Genomic DNA, 14,075 nt, shown 5'->3' on the forward strand with positions numbered 1-14,075 from the left:
CCCCTTTTCGATCATCTTCCCGACCTTCCCTCATCCTGAAGAAATGTTCCTGCCTCCAGATCCCGTAGCAGTTTAGTTACCCACCATATTTCAATTTTTCATGAATCTGTCTCTCCTTCCCAGTTGAAAGCTCCCTGGAAAGCCGGTACCAATGAACAAAAATGACAAACATGGTGACGGTGGTGGTGGTGACCTTCACTTTAACAATGCTTTTCCAAATATGATTTCACCTAATCCTCACAAACAAACATTTTATAGATGAGTATGCTGAAGATCAGGCAGAAAAAGTGACTTGTTCAAGGTTACAAAGATAAATAAATGGTGGAGCCAAGAATGTGAAAGCACATCTTCTGACACATCAGTTCAGCTTTTCCTGCTATACCATTACCCTTCGGAGACGGAGGATCTAGAACCTGGTAGCTGGTCAATAAATAGTTGCTGAATAAAGGGGCAAGTGAGGAACTGGATGTAGTATTCCTCTCGCCAACGCCTTAGCTCTATCCTGACAGGCAATACATGTACCTACCTTTCCTCCTCTGTTAGAAGCTGCTGTCTCTGAAACCACTGGATGAACTTTTGGTCTGGGGTCATACAATAGCTGTTGCAGGCAGACTGTAAGAGTTTTATTTGGGCAATCACTTCGAATTCCTACAGCAGACGGAACACCAAAAAGAAAGTAAATAAAAAGGCCAACCAAATAGTGTATACATCCTTCCAACATGAAAACACACCACATTAGGATAAACAATGGAGAAAAACGTCGAGGAGAACTCTCAAGTACTGCCTTTCTTAGAAATAAAAGAATTGTGAATTTTAAGGGCGCCTGGGTGGCTCAGCTGGTTGAGCATCTGACTTTATTCAGCTCAGTTCATGACCTCACAGTTTGTGGATTTGAGCCCCGCAACGGGCTCTGTACTGACAGCTCAGAGCCTGGAGCCTGCTTCAGGTTCTGTGTCTCCCTCTCTCTCTCTGCCCCTCCACCATTCACACTCTTGTCTATCTCTCTAAAAAATAAACATAAAAAAATTAAAAAAAGAATTGTTAATTTTAACTCTAAATCCCTGAAGTCTTTGTATGTTTATTTGTCAATCCTCCCTTCTCCTTGAAAAAGCAATTTATATGAATAAAACAAGCTAGCAGAGCAACCCAAACTAGTTATTACCTAAAGCCACAGTGGCTTCCTTTTTCTCTTTTATGTTTTCATTCTAGGGATAGAAAAGTTATTTTTTAAAGTTGTATACTTTCAAAGTATATTTCAAATTTCCATGACTATGTCCTAAAAGATAAAGGCAAAAATGAACTTTATGTCAGGAGGCTCCTAGGTTCCCCTTCCCCATCTTCTTCAACCCTTACCCCGCAGTAAATAAGTTTGGGTAGAGCTGAAAAGCTAAACAGTCTAGGGCCTCATAAACTCGAATGTTTGGATTTCCCGAATCCTTGGGTTTTTACTACTCCAGTAAATCCTTTAACTAAATCTTTTAAAGCTCAGAAGAGAAGCAAGTATATAATTATGTCCAGTATTATTTATACTTCTTCCGATGTTTCAATAAAGATTTTTTTTAAGTCAACAAAGGGTATAAGCTTTAGCTTTAATACTCAAATTTTCCAAAGGTTTAACATGCTAGTCTTAAAAGGAAAGAGAGTACCATCCAGGGTTATTCCCAAGTTCAAGGACAAAGATGGGTAACTCTGGAGGGCAATAAGTAAATTTGTTTTATCATTCCAGGACATGACAGAAGAAATTCAACAATGAGCAGATTCTGTGGGCATCAACTTCCCATCCAATGACTTCACTCTTGGTCTCCATATCCTTAAGGAATATTTATCATCATGCTCTACTCTGCCAGGGACAGGAGACTTAAAGTTGCCTATGTTAGCGTATCTTGTTACCAGTGAGCTCAGCCTGGTTGGCTCCTGAAGTTTTGATTTTAACTCAATGTTATTTCTTCCTGGAAGTTTCTCTGGCTCCACAAGTTGGGGACAGATGCCCCTCCTACATATTCCTGTGACACCCTCTACTTCTCACAAGCCCTTATCTGCTGTATTATGACTTCCTTACTGTCTACCTTCCTCCTGTATTGTGAACTTTATGAGGGCAGGGGGCTCCGGGTTTTCTCTGCTGCAATCCCCAAACCTATCAGAGTGGTCCACCCATGTTAAGTATGCCAGCAATATTTGTGGAATGAATGAATGAATGAATGAATGAATAAGTAAAGAACCAGGAGTGCTGGGCGGGGGTGGGGGGCAGTGAAGGCATTATTTTGCTCATTCTCCTTTGAATCATTTACATATCTCTTCAAACACACTATTTTAACTCTAAAACCATAGTAAATTTTCAAAGCTCTGTTTTATCTTTTTCAGAGCAGTGCAAAACTACCCACTATTCTATCCACAGAAACATTCAAGTTGACGTTGAACACCCCCTTCTCGTGTTGACAAGAAAGGAAAAGAATAACCATCCGCATGTAACAGTGAAGATCCTCTCCTTTCCTCCCTCAGACCAAGAGTTCACCATCTTTATTAACTCTTCTATGTCATTTACTCTTATGAAGGCCCTTCTCCTTCACAGGGTGAACCTGTTGTTGCCCAAGCTAATTAGAAACAATGAGATGGGCGGGGCAGGGGGTGGTAAGGAAAGAAATGTGGGTTCTGGAGCAGCAGGACAGGGTTTGTGTCCTGGGTCCACTACCAGGAGACCCTTGGTCAAGTTGAGGAAGATAAAACCTACTTCACAGCACTCTGGGTGAGTAATACATAGGAAGGCACAAGTCACAATGGTATATGATGAATGCTTGATAGATGCTAATTGAAAACTTAAGTCTCCTCTTCTTTTTTTTTAATGCCCAGATGAAGTAAAATGGAAAACTACAGCCAAGACCTCTACTTACCCTTCTCCTTTTCTCAAAGTTTATCAGCCCACCCTGAAAGAAATTAAATTAAAAAAATAGTGACAAACCAAGCTACTTTGAAACACAGCCCTACATTGTCCCATGTCTCATTAAAATATATCACAGGGATAATAAAGTCACAATTATTAATGACACTACAATTTTAGCTCCTATGTAGGAAGAGAAGCAGCATTTGCTTCAAGAAAAACATTCTTTTAATTATAATAGGACAGGATAGGCAGACAGCCTTCTTATAAAATGTCTGATACTGGGATGCCTGAGTGGCTGAGCTTCTGACTCTTGATTTAGGATCAGGTCATGATCCCAGGGTCATGGGATCAAGCCCCACGTCCAGTTCGATGCTGAGCGTGGAGCCTGCTTAAAATTTTCTCTCTGTCTCTGCCCCTCTCCCCTGCCCACACATGTACTCTCTCTCTATATATATATATATATATATATATATATATATATATATATATATAATATAAATTAAAAAGAAAAAGTCTGAAATTAGCTAAAGTAGTAATGATAAGGAAGTTACAATTCAGAATCCAAATATATTTGTAGAGCCAGTAAGGGCAAAAGCTTGAGTACATGTTCCATTACGCTTTATTTCTTGACCCAAAGCAACAAACACAGACGGTCATTGACTCATACTGGAAACCAAATTGTCAATGGTTTATCAAAAGGGAAGTCCTTTCTACACAGCCTCACAAAAAACTTAAGTTTCAATTCTTCATCCTGCGGCTCCTGTTCTCAGTAGGCTGAATTTAACTTCTAGATCACTGGTCACTCCCCCAAAATTCCCCAATGCGAATGAGTGTTTCCTGAGATAAGCCGAGGCAGAGGACGGGAAGAGATAGAGCTCAGGAAATGCAAAATGAATGCATATGCCCACAACAGCACAAGGAACTCAGAAGTAGGTTTGTGCAAAACAACTGCCCCGCCTGCTAATTCTGATGGAGTAAAAGCAGGCTCATCTCATGAGATAACCAGGGAGGAGAGGTAAACTTAAATACACGAGCAATCCTTAAATCTCATTTCAAATGTCAAATTTCTTCTCCACTTAGTATTTTATTATAGCTACTAACAAGTGGCTTAAATTTCACTTCTCTTCCCACTGAGAGAGAGAGAGAGAGAGAGAGAGAGAGAGAGAGAGAGAGAGAATGCATGCACGCATGCAGGAGACAGTACAAGAGCGCCTCGGGGCATCTGACTGCCTCCCTACCCCACCAAGTGGAATATAAAGACAGATCACCCTTCAGGCCCACGTGCCAAAGTCCTACTCAACATAAGGTCTTTCTCACACCCGCTGCTTCATGAGGCCTTGCTGTCACCCCCGCGTGTGGAACTGACGGTGGCCTGCTTTCTTCTCTCACTGCATTTCTGTTGGAAATCTTACTACTTCCACAGTCACTGCCTGCTTCGATGTAGAGCTCCCACTGAACTGTGGGCCACTTACTCTTCTTTGTATTCCTCGTGGCACTGAACACAGTGCCAGATACATAATGGGCCCTCAACAGACACCAATTAAGTGAATTTCTCTCTTGGGTATCCGAGTCACCAGGTGCACACGACTCACCTCAATGTAGTCCTGAAGAGCAGTGTCAAGCATGGTGAGGTCGGTCAGGAAGGTGCCCAGGTAGGGCACAGTTCCCTGCATCACGCCCTGAAGAGCAAGCACAGCAAAATGGTCTTTGTCGTGACTGAAAAGTTGAAGGGTTTCAACAGCCTCCGCACGGAAGCAAAGGAGCCTATTGTTGGCCAAATGGGGCAAGTGACCATTCACAGATGAAAGCGGCAGTCTCTGAATGGCCAGGTGGGCTTTGACAACATCTGGAGAAAAGTTACAGTCCATTCAAGACCTGACTTGGGGCCATTAGGGCTAACCTCCGTGAATGAAGTTTTTAAAACTTCTAAAAAAGACAGGCATTCTATCACCCAATCTCTAACTTTCAAAGTTATGAAAACAAGCCTTACAGCCAGGAGATCATACAAGTACGTTCGAGGGTGTTCACGGAAGGATTCATATTGTGTGCACGCTATTCAAGGGATGCCTTTTCTCTTTCAGAGTGTGTGGATACTCCTGGTGGTTTGGAATGGCCTCACCATCAGTAGGAGTGGAACGCCATACACTGAAGGAGACTGGATGCCACAAGACGGTGGAGTGTCACTATTAAAATGATCTCTTGGGCTAGACTTTGTGGCTCACTTCCAAAGTACAGAGGTGGCACAGGGAAAACTAATAACTTCAAAGTGGAAAATCTGGCAAAATACTACTTTAACCAAGTGACTAAGGCAAACATCACCCACGACACCACACGTCACACACTCCTTGATAGGATGTGATGAGAATGGCACTTTACCTCTGTGATAGTCCTCGCCCAAACCCATAACCTCAGCATACTCACTAGAAAACAGCACAGACACACTCTTATCATGGGCCATCCTAAGGATAACAAGACAGTATTCCCTAAGACTGTCAAGGTCACGAGAAACTATCACAGAGCAGAGCAGACTGGGGAGACAGGACCGCTAAACGCGGTGTGGTTCCCTGGCCAGGCTCCCGGAGCAGAAAGAGCATACTAATGCAAAAGTGGTGAAGCCCGAACAGAGTCTGGATTTTAGTTCACAGTAGCATGCAGGTGTTAGTGCCTTAGTGTCGACAGATGTGCCACAGTGAGAGAGGGTGTTAACAATCGGGGAAACGGAGTGAGGGCTTCACAGAAACTCTATGTATTATCTGGAACTTTTCTGTAAACTCCATAATAAAAAGTTCACTTAAAAAAAAAAAATTGTCCCTTGGAAATGAAGGTAGAATCACTGCGACTGCAGGTGTACACAGTATTGATGTCACCAAATTTCCTTTGATATCATGTCAATTCTCCCTAAGGCCACTGAGGCACTAACCATTCTGAAGAGAAAATAAAAAGGGGCTTGCAGGGACGCCTTCTCCTCACATCATTCAGGCACATATGGAAGTTCTGGAAGAAAACAATGTCTCAGCCAGGGCAAGACCAGGCTGCTCCATGTGAGGCTGGCTAGGAGATCATACAAGTATGTTCGAGAGTGTTCACAGAAGGATAAAACTCTAAGTAAGAGTTCTTGGCCAGAACTTCCGGCAGAGGTTCACCTTGAGGACTCATTTTCAGAGGCAGTTTTGTCCTTCCCTGTTATGAGCACAAGGTCTCAGCCTGAACTAAAATAATTTTTTTAATAGCTATTTTTAACTTATCTTTGGACAACCAAAAAAAAGTCTGAAATGCTGTGAAATGTTTTACCGGCTTTATGTTACAGAAGAGTCCTATCATTCAAACTCAACGTTTCTGATTTATGTCCAACCTTCCAAAGAGGAGAAAGGTTGTCAGTCTTTCATCTCCTCTCTCTGGTTTCCCCCCTTCCATGCTAAAAGAAGAGTTTTTAAAATAAGGCTAAAGATGGTAACTATCTCTCAGTCTTAAGGAGGAAGGTATGGTGCTCCTTTCAGTACTGAAAAACTAGGGGGAAAAAAAAGGTCTGGTTAGTCCTTGGGATTAGTATGGAAAGTGGAAAATGGAGAGGGTTTCGAACAAACGAAAAGATCTGCCAGTATGTGGACCAAGTCCTCCTGGGAGAAGACACTTTCCTCAGGTCCTGGGTCACCATGTGTCCAAAGTTGACTAGAGGAGGCATTCCTGTTGGGGAACTGAAGCCCAGGAGGTCCCAAGGCCAAGGTAGCAGTAGCTTCCAAGTGCAGAAGTGGATGGAGGAAGCCAGCAAGAGGGAAGGGAGCCTACCCGCGGCAGACTCTGCCTTACCTCTAGAAGAACAAACACTCCAGAGAACGCTCAGATTTGTGACTCTCAGTGTTTATTTGCCACTGGGTCAGATGGGAGCGGGAGTGACAATGTCTCTGCTACAGACCTCCCAGGGTTGCTGAGAATACACAAAGTAGAGGATGGAGACCGTTCTTGAAAGCGGGGGCATCCTGTAGACGGGGTGCCAGGCAGGAGCCCCACCGCCCACATAGGGCTGCCTTCTGATGGACCCTCGGGGAAGACCGGGGGCCATACGTACCATGTCCTTCTGGAGCTGAAGCCTCCTCTGAGTCCGCTTCTGGTTTTCTTTCACACTGCTGTCCAGGTTTGCAAATTTTGAGGTTCCTTCCTACGACACAGAAGCACACACAGAGGAGAGTGATGGAGAAGGCCACTAGGAAGAAACACAGGGGCCTCTAGCTTCCGGTACAGAACCTCTGCACAACCACCCGGTGCCACGCAAAATGAAGAGGCCTCCAGCAGGCTCTGGGCTGAATTTATAGAAATGTTTGGCTGGCTTGTTGCAAGTGGTCTGATTGCAGTAAGGTCTGCTGGCCTCCGATTATCCTGTTTTCCCCCTGCTTTGTAAGAAGAACCCTGACTTCGGGGATAACATCAATGGTCAATAGAAGGCAGGCAAGTCCCAAAACGGGAGACCATTTTTACATATCCCGAATTTCACTCAGAGTAATCACATGTCCTGGAAATGAAGATCGCTTCCTCAGTACATTTTGTGATTTCTTGATCTGGGCCTGAAATACATGTGCCAGCATTCTGTGAAAGAAAAGGGATGATTTCTGTGGTATTTCTTAGCTAAAGGAAACTTTTGTACCGGAAGTTTTCTGAGGAAGTCCAGTATCATGGTGCGGCACTAATCTATGAAAGCCAGACCTTCACACATTTTTCCCCCATTTTTCTCGGCCAATCCATCCTCGCAAGTTGCTCCTCAGGTTTGGAACTCTTACAAGTCAATCCTTCCTCCTGGCGCCTGAGGGCGGATGGCTACCCTTTCTCTCCTCCTGTCTGTTGTTACAACAAACTCTTCCACAATAGTGACTAAACTCCAGTTTGCTGACTGAACACAGTGTTTTGGTTTTGTGGTTTCAAGGTCTTGTTAAGTTCTCATTTTCCAGGAACTGTATGAATGGGGGGCAAATTTCACAATTCAGTTGGGCATAAGCTCTACAGTAGCTTTTCCTCGGTCAGTCTTCCTGGGGTTTATAATATCACCACGGCATGTGACCTTCCCCTGCCACATGCTGCAAAAGCATCTTTTGCAGTGACTTGGCCTCTCCGATGTCAGCGAGGCACCAGTGGCCTCTATCATTCACCTGCCTTAACCTGGGTCCAGAACCTGCAGTGACTCATGATCTATTGCAATTCTCCCTATTACAAATAATAATGAGGAGCGGTATCATTTAACAAACGCCTACTTAAGAGTTTTATCCTGGGGAATGAATGAAAGTGGCCTAAAATGTGCCATTTCCCATGCTAGGTGGTGATGAGCCCTCCCATCTTCTGAAGAATTTGCTTGGAGTGAGAAATCATTTCTGTCTGACTTGAAGGTAAGTGTCCCTTTCCTGTGTGAGTCCCTCTGGTTCCCTTCCAGTTTGTCAACTGTGTGCAGAAATTATTGAAGATATATCTAAAACTCTTAAGAAGGATTTCTGACAGGTTAAAAGACTCCTGAGAGCCACAGAATAGCAGAGAGAGAAGGGAAGAGCGCTCAGGACAGCGCTCCTTTCTGGGAGCAAGCCAACAGGCTTGCTCATTTCATGACCTCGCGTTTCTAGACAGTGAGATTCCACTCCCGGCTGAGTAACTCAAGAGACCAACTGGTGCCAGCTCTCCCAGATGAGGCGCCAATTGAACACCTACTACTTGCACCTCAAATGGTGTCAGTTTTCTCCTTCTTTGCCCCAAATCCTTCGCTCCACAGCTCTTACACCACCAATCCCTTGAAACTCCCTAGAACTTTTCACAGGTTTGCTGATGGCCTCATTCTGGCTCCTTAGGCTCCTCTGCCGGCCATGCTCAGGCTCTTAGTGCCTCCTCGTTCTGCCAAAGTCACCTTCTTGTTTTACACTACATTCACGTCTTTGGAAATGCTACCCTTAATGACTGCCCATGTTGGGATGAATTCCAGATCTCTCTTTCTTTCTCCATCAACCTCCTTCTTCCTTCTTACATTCCCTCCCCCTCTGTTTGGTATCTGTCCTCCTGCACCTCTCTCTCTTTCCCCTTCCCCTCCCTCTCTAGTGAAAATTTCTCACCTGAGTCCCACCTTCTCTCTACCTCTATCTTTGACAGAGATCGGCTGCCCTCAGCCATCCTGTTCCTGGGCCTCAGAGGGGTCTCTTCTACCAGGCTGTTCCACAGGCACTGGATTCTTCTCAATCAGTATTGCTTACACGTGGTAGCCCAGAAATTAATGGTAACTATCTGAAAGGGCCTTCACAGTCCTAACAGCCTCTGCTCCAACCCTGACTTCAGTATGTTTTGGAACTTCACTACATATCCATCTCTACCACAGCCAAATTCCTAGGCCTTTTTCGCGGTTGTTTATATCAGTTCAACCAGGGAGAGTTCTCACCAAGATTCCCAAGATCCAGGATGATTTGGTGGCATTCTGCTTTCCTACTGCTTTAAAATTCACGGACTCTACAATTTATCTGCTCAGAGTTATCAAAGTTCCAGAAATCATAAGGTGGTAACAGGTTTAAGGTAATTTTTGAGGGGTGCCTGGGTGACTCAGTCAATTAAGCATCCAACTCTTGATTTCGGCTCAGGTCATGATCTCACAGTTCATGAGTTCAAGCCCCGCGTCGAGCCACACATCAGGCTCTGTGCTGACAGTGCAGGGCCTGCTTGGGATTCTCTCTCCCCCCCAATCTCTCTGCCTCTTCCCTATTCACACTCTCTCTCTTAAAACAAATAAATAAACTTAAAAAAAAAGATAATCTTTGAGAAAAATAAAAACACTTTTTCCAACAATTACAATGAAAACCTTAGCTTTTTGCTAATTATTATGATACCTCAGCCATAACAGCACAGGGGTGGACCATGACATCCACCAAGAAGCAGAAGAGAAGACAGGTCTTTAAGACTAAGATTACCCAACTGTAAATCATATTAGAAACAGAGGCCAGCAGTTTTTCTCAGTGGTTCTTTTGAGAACCCAAGTACCTTGATTTCATTTTTTTTTAACAACTGTGCTGAGAATTAACACTCAGAATTATAGACTTCATATGAAGAATGATCAACAAAGGTGACTGGAAAAGGACCTACATACACATATGGCCTGGCCAGAACATTACACTATCGTTAATGATAATGCACAGACCACATGAATTCATAGCCAAGTTTTTCATTTCCTTGGGATCTGAGCCATGTATAAGAAATTTAACTAAGAGCACTAGGATAAAGTTCTACATTTAAGAAAAGTTTACAGGACCTTTAATGTCTACACATAGCTTTGCTTCTAAGGTTTCAGCCAGAAGACTGCCACTAGGCAATCAGCTGCACAGCGTTCAATTTATCTACATTGGAAGGATGACTCAGAGCTATTGGGATTTGAATATGTGGCTCCAGTTAGTCTAGCTGTGTATTACTGACAGGGAGACCACGAAGCCATCTCCTTCCAGCCAGATGAGTTTCCATCTAAAGTCTGCAAATCCAGGGGGATGTGAAGCAGGGAGTAACACGATCTCAGCAAGCACTGTTTAGTGTGCAATTAGTCAGGTAGGCCAAATCCAGAGTCAGCATCAGCAGAAACTGCCTTGCTCATATCACCTACTCCAAGAAGGGCTAAGAGTGGGCGGGTTCTTAAAGTCATGTGACTCCTAAGGCCCACCAATTCATGCAGGTGAATGTAGCTTCTGAACACTTGCGGCATGCCAGTCGCTGTGTTGGGCATTAGGGATGTAACAGTGAAAAAACAAACCCAGTCCCTGCCTGCAAGAGGCTTTCAGACTGGCAGGGAGACAGTCTGAGTACCCAGCAGAGTCCACAGTGAGACCTGAAGGAGGAGTAGCACTTAGAAGGACAACAGTCAGGAAGACCATAACAGACGCCCTTATAGGAATGACTAATGTTAACAGTCATCAACTGGATGCCTCTTCTCGGCAACCCCACCTCTGCTAGACTTGCATCCCTACTCCACGTGTCTGCTCTAAGCTTGCACATGTAGCATGTACTTCATTCGCGTTCATTTGTTAGGCATACTTTGGCTTCATATTGTGCACAGAGCATGCCAAATACTAAAAACACATTTGCATAGTGCTTTCAAATATTTTATCTTAGTGAATCTTCAAAACAATTCTATGATGTCAGTGGACTAAATACTCTTATTGTCTCCAATTTACAGAAAAAGAGACCAAGGACAAGGATCATATCCTCTAATCGCCCAGTTCACAGCTTCCCCCTATGGTAATGCATGTTATACGATTTTATAATTGTCTACTTCTCTGCCTCCACCATGAGACTGTAATCTCTTTAAGATCAGAGACTGCCTTCAATGTGATGCCTAGTATATAATGAATGTTCAACTAACAGTTGTTCAATGACTAATTTATCTTCTCTGTGAAGTTTTCTCTGATCTACCCTATCCCCTACTCCAAGTGGTAGGAATTTACAGTTTTATGGCTAAGTGATAAAAACACAGGTTTTAGAGTCTCACTAGGCAGGGTTCACATTCTAGCTCCACCACCTACCAGGTGTGTGATTTAAGAGGTATTATTTACCTCTCTGAGTCTTGGCTATCTGCAAAACAAGGATGATACAATCTACTGTAGATTTTTATCCACAGTAAATTTCTAGAAAGGCTGTGAAGATAGGATCTGGCCTATGTTCCCTTCTGATGATCCTTCACAACCTGTTATTTGTACCTTTACTTGACTATTCTTGTTTAGTGCCAACATCCACCACCCAGAGGATGAATTCTTGAAAACAGGGTCTGTGTTGGTCACCTTCATATTCCTAGAGGCTGCTCCAATGTTTTACGAATATTGGACACTCAACAAATGTCTGGAGAAATAAAATAAACCAAGCTACACTTTTACCTGCCTGTAGCTCAGAAGTCAGCACTCACTTGGCGTTCAATAAATACTGCTGACAGACTGTGCAATTTAGTCCAGATAAAGGATGTGGAATTGCAGGCTTGGCCTCTGTCATTCTAGAAGATGTTTTGCTGAGAAGGGATACTCCAGGGCCTCTCACCCACCTATCTGCAGAGCAGCTCGAACAGATACACACTGGAGCACAAGTTTCACAATCTGGTTGTGTAACCGCGAAGCCAAGGACTGGACTTTCAGTTTTCTCAGCCCCAAGCTCCTTAGATTGGGCACAAAAAAAAACCCACAAAATTTCTGCCTTCTAGTCCCTTCAGGCTTTCTCCTGGGACTGTAGGAATGTAAGGAGCCCTCAAGCCACTCCCGCCTTGAAGGGATTCCAGAGCTGGAGACAATGTGACCCAGCACCCCCACCTAGAGACCCACCTTCATTAGGAGTTCCCGGCTGGTCAAATGGTTATTATGGTCAGAGAAGATATCTGAAAGCTCTTCAAACATCAGCATTCGGTCCCTGTGAGAGGGGTTAAGAAAATATTCACAAATAGTCAGTGAAAGTCCCACACCTTGGGCCCTGCTGCTCTCAGTTACCTATGGCTCCAGAGGGATCACACTGATCTCAGGATCAGTGAGGGTTGTGAGCGCAGATGAAGCCAATGGCTTTGTTCATGCAGGGTGTTTTTGTTTTTTTTTTTTTTTTTAAGGTAGACATGGTCACCTATGTGAAGAAACGGATTTTTCTAACCATGTACATTATAATCATAAAAAAGGATCGTTAAATTGGGGTATCAAGTTGTTCCACTGGGACATGTTCTTAAAAAAAAAATCTCGGGCACCTGGGTGGCTCAGTCAGTTAAGTATCTGGCTCTTGATTTCAGCTCAGGTCATGATTTCAAGGTTGGTGAGCTCGAGCCCCGCACTGCACTCTGTGCTGACAGCACGGAGCCTGCTTGGGATTCTCTCCCTCCAATTCCCTCTCCTTTCAAAATAAATAAATAAACTTAAAAACAATTTTTTAAAAAAAATTTATCTCAGAATACACACAGAGCCCCGCAGGACCTGAGAAATCATGTTGGCCAAGGTCAGGGACTTGTCCATGTTGCCAAAGCTAAGTGTTGAGACTAAATTTCCTGAATCACAGCCTGGTGCTCTCATCTCAGAGCCATAACAGATGGAAGCAGAACAGGCTGTGGTCAGGGGAGTGGGTTCAAATCCCCGCTCTGCCACTCACTCCCCAAGTGATTGTGGGCAATTCGCTTAACTTGCTTAGGCTTCCACTTTCTTACCTATACAATGAAAATTCTAGGAATCCCTCTGAAAGACTGCTGTGAAGTCAGCAGGATCACATATGCAAAGTGTCTACTCTGCCTCTGCCAGTCTACTACATGTCCACGGGCCTCATGCTTTACTCTGCACCCCTCCAGGGTTAGTGAGTGGAGGGCTCTGAAGGCAAGGAATTAACGGGACAATATCACTCTATATGTAGCATTTCATTATCATGAGAAAGCCACCATTAACTTATTTGTTTTACAATGAGTGTAATATCACTGTTATAATAAAGAAAACCAGTAAAGCTATTTACATTTTGGAAAAAATAATTAAGAACTTAATTACATGTGAGCCTACATAAACAGAAATAAACAGACGTCTTTTCTGTCCACTGAAAGTTATTAGCATAAAGGATTATAGGGAAAGTGATAACCAAATAAGGTATCTTAACCCTGTCCCTTGAATTTAGCAATGAAAGACATGGAAAGCTGGTATGAAAGTGTCTTCTCTAGAAACTGTGACACTAAAACATGAACCAACCAAGAAACAAACCAGACACCCACCCAACCAAGCCAGAATGTGGCTTTGAGGTTTGTTTTGTGGTGAAATAGTTTACAAAGCCAACTGAAAGAATGAACCTTCTCATATGGTAACCAAGAGATTCAGCTCCAGCTCCACTAACTTTTTCATTTGTGTTTTAGCCTCAAATTTGCTGTGCAGGAACTTTTGGCTAAGTGACTTTCCACAGCGTGCTATTTATCAACTACCACAGAAAGATAGGATCACCTTTCATTGCAATCACAGAAGAGTGCAACCAGGCACAGGTGGTATTTTAGCACCTGACCGTCCCTTTGGTTTTGTTTTTGACACCACAGTAAGGGAACGGTGATGAGGGCAAGGAGAGGGCTCTGGGGCTATTGAACATGAGGACTCTGCATGCATCTGATTTTCCCATTGTGTTTTACGAACGCCTGTCATCTAATGACTTTATAATGCCCATATCTTTCATAAGATTTATATGCAAAGGAAAACCAATTAACTAATCTTTCACCTAC

At 43.6% G+C, this 14,075-nt stretch overlaps 1 protein-coding gene across 3 annotated transcripts in view; it reads right to left on the reverse strand.

The window, feature by feature from the left end:
- Positions 1 to 14,075, reverse strand: part of RGL1 (ral guanine nucleotide dissociation stimulator like 1) — a 258,267-nt gene that overhangs the window by 20,523 nt on the left and 223,669 nt on the right. For all 3 annotated transcript variants that reach the window (XM_030303435.2, XM_030303437.2, XM_030303436.1), the window contains 5 exons: positions 12,181 to 12,265; positions 6,945 to 7,034; positions 4,471 to 4,557; positions 2,889 to 2,921; positions 527 to 648 (listed from right to left, as the gene is read on the reverse strand). In XM_030303435.2, coding sequence (XP_030159295.1) covers positions 527 to 648; positions 2,889 to 2,921; positions 4,471 to 4,557; positions 6,945 to 7,034; positions 12,181 to 12,265 — 417 coding nt within the window. The remainder of the gene's footprint in view (positions 1 to 526; positions 649 to 2,888; positions 2,922 to 4,470; positions 4,558 to 6,944; positions 7,035 to 12,180; positions 12,266 to 14,075) is intronic.

The sequence above is a fragment of the Lynx canadensis genome, chromosome F1, assembly GCF_007474595.2.
Source record: "Lynx canadensis isolate LIC74 chromosome F1, mLynCan4.pri.v2, whole genome shotgun sequence".
Lineage (NCBI taxonomy): Eukaryota > Metazoa > Chordata > Mammalia > Carnivora > Felidae > Lynx > Lynx canadensis.